This window comes from Solea senegalensis, linkage group LG5, assembly GCF_019176455.1.
Source record: "Solea senegalensis isolate Sse05_10M linkage group LG5, IFAPA_SoseM_1, whole genome shotgun sequence".
NCBI classification, from domain to species: domain Eukaryota; kingdom Metazoa; phylum Chordata; class Actinopteri; order Pleuronectiformes; family Soleidae; genus Solea; species Solea senegalensis.
The window spans coordinates 25,630,503-25,640,888 of NC_058025.1; the positions used below are offsets into that span (position 1 = coordinate 25,630,503).

General features: G+C 44.8%; 1 protein-coding gene across 1 annotated transcript; it reads left to right on the forward strand.

Annotated features, from left to right (window-relative positions):
- The first annotated feature begins 2,913 nt into the window (after positions 1 to 2,913).
- Positions 2,914 to 10,262, forward strand: unm_hu7912 (un-named hu7912). Its single transcript, XM_044027139.1, has 2 exons — positions 2,914 to 3,261; positions 5,157 to 10,262. Exon 2 carries the CDS (start codon positions 5,209 to 5,211, stop codon positions 8,428 to 8,430), a length of 3,222 nt encoding a protein of 1,073 aa, XP_043883074.1. The 5' UTR covers positions 2,914 to 3,261; positions 5,157 to 5,208; the 3' UTR covers positions 8,431 to 10,262.
- Positions 10,263 to 10,386: the final 124 nt, after the last annotated feature.

Here is a 10,386-nt window from a genome sequence, read left to right on the forward strand (position 1 = left end):
TCTGCAGCGGTGGAATGGCATACACATCTTGACACAGTCGAAACAAATGATCTGAGTCAGTCTACTGTCAGTGGACATCCGTGTTGTTTCAGGCGCACACGGCCTCCTCACACAACCGGTGCAGCTCAGTGCCGCACAGTGGATTTGTTGTGCGTCCAGCGTTGAATAGCCCGGGGAACGTCGGCGACAGACTCTCATTATGAAACCTCCTGCTGACTCCCATCCGCCCGTACCTCTGAGTAAGCTACGGCCATGTTGTGTTTTGATGCAGTTACATAATCAACACACAGACTTGTATCCACTGTGAGGCGCCACTCGTCCTCCTGAATGTGCTCCACCGCCTTTAATAAACTTGCACACGGCATGTCAGAATGGGAGATGTTGTAAAGGTTTAATGAAACCTCACCGTGGGATGTTTCTACTGTGGTTGCAGAGACCAGGACAGAGGAGTGTGTGTGTTTTCCTCACTTTGACCCACATGAGTGCAGGTTTCTGTCCTCGTGTCTTACTTAATATTTCCTCCGACTCCATCATCCCTCCACTTTATTGCCTGTGTGTCTCTCTTGCTCCTACTCGCCGTGGGTTGCCATGGATACTGCACCCAAATAGTTTGGCTTGTATTTGAATGTGCTCACGAGTGTTACTCAAACTGGACCGGAATGTTCTTTTTTGTGTGTGTGTGTGTGTGCGACCGACCAAATAAATGTAAGATTTAATAATCACGTGTCGGGTTGAGTTTATGTAATGTTTTTTTTTTCTTTTTTTCTATCATTTTCATGATCTCACTCGATCAGTTTAAAGATTGAATATAATCTAGTTTTGATCCACCGTGGATTAAAAGCGCTGCCAATGCGGGTTCTTTGTTTCCCTGTATACATGACTTTACAATAAGACTCTAATGTGCATCATGTGGACCACAGAAACTGTGAGTAGTGGATGGACACTGTGAATTGACCGTAGGTGTGTGGTTGTTTGTCTCTGAGGACCAAAGATGGACGGATGTTCAGACATAATTCTGTCTTAGAGGTTTAATCCCGGCTTTATGAAATATGAACCAGGGCCAGGGACTGTGAACAACTTCCCGATTACCCCTGGGACTCCCCACGATACAGTCGTGCTGAACTGTGTCTGCCGTAACATCTCGGTTTAATGTGTTTCCCTTGTTTTCCGCTGACACATCACTACAACTCCAAAAAAGAAGAGAGGCCGAACCTCGCTTTGGAGAGAGAGTGAGAGAGAGATGGTTCATCTGAGACATCTGGGAAACTAAGGGGTTATTTACTGGGCCAGTGTGAGCAAAAAGCAGCAGAATATTCAGATCCATGGACTGAGCATCGTGAGAGCTTGTTTTCCAGCTGGTACGAGCCTGATTGATCAGAGGAGCCTCTAATCAACAGAGAGCTATTGATCTCCTCGCCACAGAGCCGGCGAGGTGCCTGCGACACCTGCCAGCAGCCAGCTGACAGACACTTATGCCTGCTAACCCACAGCTGACACAGAACGCTGTCAGGAGAGGGTGAGTCACACGTGGTCGGGCGGAATGAACGTATGAATAATAACAGCCGTAAAAGCGCCGCGCTAAATCAACGGAGGGCCGACTTCACTGCAACAGAACGAGCTCTGTCACAGATAAGAGCGAGCGTGATCTTCAGCGTGATCAGCAGAGTTCATCTGTAGTCATTTCTCAGGACGAGAGTGCGACGGTAAGCACTTTTTCTCCTGTGGCACAGTCACATGCTCCTGGCTGGGTCCCATCATCAATTCAGACGCTGCAGAAGGACGTGGCGAGGTGGGCTACAACGGCGACGCGCCACTTTTGGGGCCTCCAAGTGCAGCCAACGGAGGCGAGCGTGGATCCTTCAGATTCCACGACTGCGCGTCGTTTATCCTCAGTGTACAATGTTCCCTGTGGGTGCCCTTCCGATCAGAGAGGGCGCCGTCATAGAGGTGTCCTTACAGGAAATGAGATCCAGCACTGAATAGAACGTGATACTGTCCTGTAAAGGTGTGCACAGGTGTGTGAGAATGATGAAATAGCACTGCAGGTGCTCTTTTCACGTTCGCCCGTGCCCTTCAAAATGTCTGTGTGCGCCACTGTGAACTTAATCCTCCAATGATCCAATTACTCGCGTTTTCTCGCGTTCATGCATTCCCATAATGCTACGGGACGGAGTGTTGCCTCGTCCCTGTAAGGAGTAACAGGTCACGGCCCTACATGTCACGTCTTCTACCACCGCTGCAGTGAAATATCAGTCACTGTGTCTGATGGTGTAGGACAGGGGGGTCAAACTCGACAAGAGAGGGGCCCAAAAATAAAAAAACATTTAATCACAGATGATTTTCCATTGTCCATTTCCATCTGCCTCTGCTGTGTTTCAGTCACATCTTCGCCCCCTTATGACCTTTATTTATTTATTACATTGGCAAGATAACGTGATAAGTGTGGTACTAATCAAAATAAAAGCAGTAAAAGACATATTATCTTGCGGGCCGAATACAATTGCATGGTGGGGCCGGATGTGGCCCGCGGGCCGTGGGTTTGACACCTGTGGTGTCGGAGAGGAGTGAGGAGGCTTCCTCACATATACTTCACACACTGGTGTCGTGACGTTAGAGACTGTAATTATTTGTATGTCGTGCATCTGGAAGCTCGCGTACCACAGTTTGAGAACCATGGCACCAAAGACACACACAAAAAAAGGTTGACCGATCATGATCATGAGGCTTTTTTTTTTTTTTTTGCTCCAGCTCCAGCTGTGAGGTCCAGGTGAACGCAGAGTTGTGAGTCTGTCTTCAGACTCTGGATCAGGTCTGGATCGGGTCTGGATCAGGTCTGGATCACTGCAGGATGACTGACCAAACAGCCAGGCTGTAAAACTTCCATCTCCGTGTTCAGGGATGAACGAAGACACCGCAGTGCTGCTCCGACTGAACACCCACCCTCTCCTCCCCCTCCGCCCCTCCCCTTTCTCTCCCATCCTAATAACAACACGCACAACCACGCCCCCAGAGGGCTCGCGTACAGGCGCAGGCTCAGACACACCTCCTCTGCCTCCATCACACACACACACACACACACACACACACAGTATGTGTTGCGTCGCCGTGTGACACAGACAACATGTAAGGCTGCACGAAGGGCGAGCGCGCGGCTCAGGGAGGCTCACACAGCAGGTGCAGCAGGACCGAGGCCGAGGCTGCACCTTCTCCTGCTCCTGCTCCACCATGTCCACCGCATCCGAGCAGATCTGTGATGAAACGGTAAGGCCCCCCATTCACTCACTCACTCACTCACTCACTCACTCGCCAAATCTTCCGTTTCCAAACTTAGCTGAAGTCATCTCTTCCACCTTCGCTCCTGTCCCGAACTGAACCGGAGGACACGACACGGTCTCCCCGGCTGTGAATGTCGTCATTCAATCACCCAAAGGCGTCGGGTCAGCCTCCGAGGATGGAGGGCCGCGCTCGTGCCGCAGCACCAAAATAAAAACGGGGGTGTCCAAGTGCGTCGGAGCCAGTGTTTGGTCACGCTCCAAGGCGGAATGCGGGAAGGTTTCACAACAACCCGCATTTATTATTTTTATTATTATTATCATTATTATTATTGTTATCATTATTATTGTCTGGAAACCCACCAAGTTGTTTTAGTTGCAAATTGGCATCCAAAATAATATTAAACAGCACAGACCTGGCTGTGTATTGTAGCTGTTGTTATCACCTTATAATAGAAATAAGCCTTATATTGAAGCATGTTTCTTAGGTGTTTCCACCGAGAGCCATTGTAACAAACTGTTAAATAGGTTCTTGGCTGTGTGCTGTAGCCATGGAGACAGTATGTGGCATGCTGCTCTAGTAAGTCTAGTCCTCCTATGGAAACAGCCTCAGACCGTGAAGATGAATAAAGGAAGGAATTCTTGTGTTCGGCTACTTGTAGCATCTTCTTCCTCCTGCCTTTAAATCTTCAAATGTGGTCTTTGGTCCATGAGGTGAAGCCTTCATGCTGCCACACGGGGGGGAAATGTGTCTTGTGACATTTACTGCATGCCACTGTGTCCTCCTCCTTCAGTTTGATGACTATTACAGTTTGTATCCATAAATGGATTCAAACTGTTTGAGACAGATTGTGGGAGTGAACTACTTACTGAAAACTCCCCCGTTACATCCTGCACTTCACCAGGCCTAATTTTTCCCACTCTATGACGTCTCATAAATGCCTCAAAGTCTCTATTTATTCTATCCATCATTTCTATTTAGTACTTAGTAGGACGTGAATAATGCACTGGTTTGTGGTGTATTGGCACAAACGACACAAGTTAGATAACTAGATACAAGGAGTATAAAACGGAGTTGTCCTAGATTCAGTAATAGCTAATAGGACAGTAATAACAGGACAGGTTTGTTGGTGGCGTGATATCGGTGTGTTGTGGAGACCGGACGGGGAAAGATGGTCAGTCCTCGCTCATCACCATGAACAGATGGTAACTCAGGGTTAGCTTTTGGGAGCGTGCCAACACGAAAGCCCATGTGTATGAAACATAAAAATCTATTGTTAAAATCGGGGCCTTTTTACAGTGTATTCTTTGACGACCTAAAAAAAATAAATGTTTAAAATACAATACAATTAACTTAGATGATTAGATAGTGTTCACATGACATTACATCATTACATCAGACACGTTTGAAAATTGCTGTATCATCGACAACCATTTTAGTGATTCATATTTTGAATTAATGATGATAAAGATAAAGTCGCCGGCAATTTTTAACATTATAGTGTGCATTAAATCTAGCACAAGGAGATTTATTATATAGATCATTTAGCCAGTCTTGCTCCAGTCTAAATATAGTTTTGTTAGTGTGACGATGCACACACACATACATACATACATACATCCCTGCTGCTTTACATATGGGAGGTTAACTCCAGTTTTCAAAATGACTGGTTGTCAAGTTGAGTCAGAGTGTTTCGGTGCATGCATGCTGTCGCTAGTGACGAGAATTATATAACCGGGGTCAGTAAATGAGCCTTTAAATCTGTTGATTGTATACCCATTCATCTTCATAGTGATGAATACTATACTCTCTTTTGTCTCTCCAACGCTTAAATCCCAAATAGTGGAAGTGCTCGGCATAATCTGTCTTATCTCTTTCTACAGGCAGTGTTGATCTTGAATCACACCTAATGGAGAGCACTGAAGTTACTTTAAGATGACACGGACACATCCCCCTGATATACTGGCTTCGACTCTATATCGGGACATTACGCTAAATCCCATCCCTGACTGCTCCGTTTCTGTTCACTCCTCCCAGCAGAGTGACTTGAAAATGATTGATAAACCAGAAATCATCAACAAAAGGCACTGTCGTAGCTTTGACTTCATTGAGTCACTGGATGATCCGCAGTCTTTCTCTTCCCCAATGGAGTACCCTTACAAGAGGGCTGAGCATCAGACATTAAACAAAGATCAAATGTGGAATGGACTAGATCAACAGGGGCATCTTCGTTTTTCATCTCCTGACCTGTTTAACACCAGGCAGCTACAGCAGCAGCAGCATGCCAGCCAGGAAAAAGCCAACCATCATACATGGTCAGATTCTAAAAAGAGAACAAGATCTAAAAGTGCCCCTCGGGCTAAGGCAACCCTCACTCCTGTGCCCATCTCAGTGTCTCCTCCAGGAGCCAGGAAGGGGAGGGATGCACCTCAGGCTGCATCAGACTCCTTGAGGGCTTCTCAAACACATCGAGATCCGTACGCCACAAACAGGGCGTTTTTGAATGAGGTGCATCCCAACAAACTGCAGCCTCATTCCCCTCTCTATGTCTCAGACTGTTTTGAGGAGGACAAACCCGATAAACCAGCCGTAACCCCTCATGTCAGGTACCGTGTGGACATTAAACCAGATGCTGCCGTACTGCAGCACACGTCCAGGCAGGTTCCTAATGTACGGACTGAGCATCTTTGGCAGAGATACTCCCAGGCTGGTAGCAGTAGAGGTCTGTATGTACCCCGGCAGGTTGTCTGCTCGCCAACGCCCACTCCAAGCGAATGCTATAGTGGAGATTTTAGACAAGGACACCACTATGCAACCAGCATGTCTCCAATCTCTTACCAGCATGTAGACATGCACAGAATTCCGTCACCAACTGCACCATATCTGAGTCAAGAACATAGAGCTTACTCAAATCCGAACATACCGACAAAGTTTTTCTATACGGAAGACCCTGTTCGGTATTCAGCCCATCCCTATTCCAGAGCACACTTTCAGGACGATCGGTCCAGTTTAACCAGCCACGGTAGTACAATGACATGTCAGTACGATCCAAGGACGCGTTGGGTGCATACCCTTCCTGTCAGGTCGTATTACACAGACCACCTGTCCAAGAGAGAGCCAGCGCACTCTGTGTACAATAGGCCTTACTCCACAAGTGAGGCAGGATCATACTTTTCTCAAACTCCATTGTCAAGACCTTACTTTGGAGAGGAGAGTAGATTCAATCCGTACCATACAAGTAACCCAAGGTTGTTTTATCCCAAACCATTCAGCTCTCCCGAGGAACAGTACTTTCCTTCAAGGCAATATCACACAGAGGGTCGTCAACGCCCCCGATTGTCCCAGGCTTTTTCAGACGATTGGTATCGCTCAAGTATATCTGGCTACTCTAACCAGTCCTCACTGCACACACCACCAAGAGTAAGACAAGACCCCACTATGCCCCCATGGTTTACCAGCAGCTGTGCAGAGACAAGTAGACTAGGAGCAGAGGTCAAGAACCATTCCAAGTCTTGGGACAATATTCTATATCCACAACATGACAGAGACCAGTCAGTGCCTCGAGGACGAAGTTTCGAGAACCTGTTCTACCAGGCTAGACATGGGGCACCCTCTGATGTTGCATCTCAGCCGGTAATACTTAACCTCTCAAGTTCGCCAAGGCGGTATGCTGCTCTGTCACTCTCTGAAAACTCACTGGAGAGGGGCTCGAGCAATCCGTGGAGGAATATGAAGAGTGCAAACTGGTTTGTAACGCCTGAGATCACCATAACTGACAATGACATTTGTGCAGCCAACAGCAAGCGGCGTGATGTGCACTCTGTCCACTGGAACACACTGGATGGTGATAAGACACCATCTCAGAGAGTAGCGCAGCAACAGAAGCAGCCATCTCCCACAGCAGACATAACCAAAGACAGGAAACACAACAACTTCTCCCTCCAGCAGAGTCTAGAGCAACTGGATGAGCTCTTGGCAGATTTGGTTGTTGATTACAAACCACCAACTAGCAGAAAGTCAAGCGAAGACCTTTTGGGCCAGCTTAAACAACTTATTACTGAAGACAATGACAAAGACAGAGAATCTTCTGGACTTGAAAACGTAGGGTCTCTGAACACACCGTTCCTGTCTTCTAAATCCAGCCCTGACACAATCAAAGACCCCGATAGTGGGTGTGATGCTTTACAAAGGAGCGCAGAAGAATGTTCTCCTGACCACAGCACAGACGAAGATGACACGATGGTGTGTGCCAACAAGAAATGCAACCGGACTGATACTATGTTCAATGCCTGCTTGTACTACAAATCATGCCACAGTTGCTACACATTTTACTGCTCACGAAACTGCCGCCGGGACGACTGGGAGATCCACAAAGAGACCTGCCTTTATGGCCGTGTCAGTAGTGTGTGTCGACACACTCTGAAGTTCTGCAGAGAGAACTCAGAGATCCACAAAGCCTTCTCTCGGGTCGCTAAAGCTGGCTACCTCTCCAGAGGGAGAGGCGTTCTCTTTCTGGGTTTCGCTAATCCAGAGACAGCTGACAACTTCCTGCAAGTTGGGCTCGAGAGTCTCCTCATGTCTCCCACATACTTATCTCTCCGAGAGCTGGATGGCTTCAAGGACAACCTGGGTGAATACTGCAAGGAACTGCAGCAGGCAGGTAATGAGTATGACCCCAATGAATGTTTTCTTCTGAATGTATCCATAGCTGTTGGTGAGCTAGTGCCTAATAGACCTTCACCAAGAGTCCAAGCACCAACAGTTCGGAAATATGCAAAGGTGTCATTAGCCTCCTCGAGCCCCGAAAAAAAGGTACTTAAGAAGGATAGTGAAATGGAAACTCTCATCCTCACTCCACCTCCAGGCACACCAGACATTGACAAGGAGGGGGAGGAGGGAAGAAAAGCCAGAGAGGTTTGCTTTGTCAATATCCAGCGTGAGCTCAGGACCAGGGGAGTCTTCCTTCGTCACGAGTACCCAAAAATCTATAATCAGCTGTGCGCATTTGTGGAGAGCAACAAAAGGTTCACGCCTACTACAATTTATCCAATAGATAAGAGAACGGGGCAACAGTTTATGTGCATGATCATGGCTGCATCGGAGCCAAGAACACTGGACTGGGTGGACACCCCACATCTCTTGGATGATATTATATAATATTCCAATAAATGGGAATAATAATGATGTCAGTACAGTGTTTGTACATTTTGTAAATACATTGTGTGATTTAGCAAATGGAACATAACTATGTGTATATGTGAACCCCCCCTCGTTCATTTCTCTCTCTCTCTCTCTCTCTCTCTCGCTCTCTCTCTCTCCCTCTCTCTCTCACACACACACAGTAAATATACACAGTTCTATAGTTCTAAAAGTCACCCTATGTTGTTAATGGCTTGTTTTGATCCTGTTGCGCTCTGAAGAGTTATAAGCCTGCATGTTGCCTCGGCACAAGACCAGTTATGCCGGTGTTTAAGATGTGAATATGTATGATCTGTGCGGTTCCTGCAGACAACGTGTGAAGCACACAATATTGATAAAGTGCACATCTCATAGCCTCCACATAACTGTTGGCACAGCCAGGTTTCGTAGAGTAAAAATCATCCAGATTTTGATTTAGTCCACCAAAATGTTATATCAGATACTTGCATTTTTATCTTCTTGGTTGTACTTAAGTATTATATCCTAAGGATACTGTAGTTGTGTGGGTATTTTGGTTTGAAAATTATTACCTTATCATTTATTATTATAATAGAGGTACAGTCCAACCACCAAACTGTTTCCCCATGTTATTAGGAATATTTTTGGGAAGATATTTCATCTTGTGATAAGACTTGATGTCATCCTTATATATTGCTTTGTTTGAAAGTGGCCTTCAGTCAGAAAAAAAAAATCATTTGACACAAAGCAATGTATAGGTTTAGCTATTTCTAAAGGCTTGACAGCTTTTGACTTGGGTAGTTTGGACTACCATTGTAAAATAATTATTTTGCTCAAAGCATGTTATTTATATTCATTAAGTATTTTAATATTGATATTGCTTATAATTAGTTTTATTATGTTAACAAGATACAATTTGATGACTAGAAATGTTAGAGGTATATTATATATTGAATAATAGATCATTTGAACATCTTGAGACCTTATTGTAACTTAATACCACAGTATGTTCTTAAACAATATGCAATAAAAGAGCAACCTTAACATACTTATATGTTGTAAAACCCTATTTTATTATTAATCTTGAATCATGTCTTGGAGCCAAGAGCCGTAAAGACGTTGCACTAAAACATAAATTATAAAAGAAGTATGTTTCTAACACAGCTGCAGCACTAATCCCAGATACGCCTGCAGCCATTGTTCACGCATCTAAGGTTGCTCTTTTACTCAACTATATATATATATATATATCTATATATACATACATATATATATATATCTTTGTGCAAGACCTTCCTTGACTTTCTATTTTGTGATGTTTATAGCCTATATATAAATATATAATAAATGTAATTTAACAATAGACTTTGTTACTTTGCATTTCTCTGCCAACACACTATTTGACAGTGATCAGCGTGTCAGAAGACATCAGTCACCACTGCTTTTTGCTCTTATTAAGGTGGGATGTTTTGAGGGGTTCCCACTTTTTTTTTTGTCACACACAGGGAGCAGTCTGTTCAAATAAGAACCACGTTTTATTAATGTAAAGTATAGAGAAAGATTATTTTAATATAGAGAAATTCAGAATGACGATTAAAGCTTTGCATTAAACACCAGCGAATTCATCGAGTTCCATAATGTGGAAGCGTGTATGACATAGACACTAAAAAGTATAATTAGTATTTAGGGGATGAGGTGTTGTTTAGACATTATAATATATAATATGCTAATTCTTAACAAACAGCATGTAAGTTGGCATGGATACATCTGTAATAATGAAATGCTGTTTGTCACTGCTGTATAAAAGCTCACACTAAAATGCTCGTCCTGTAGATCCTGTGTCATTGCTCTTCCTTTGTTGAGATCCAGTCCGAGTTTTCCATCGGCTGGTGAGAGAGAGAGAGATTTCCTCATCCTTACTCTGTGAGTGTGCAATCAAAGGCTTCATTTATTTTC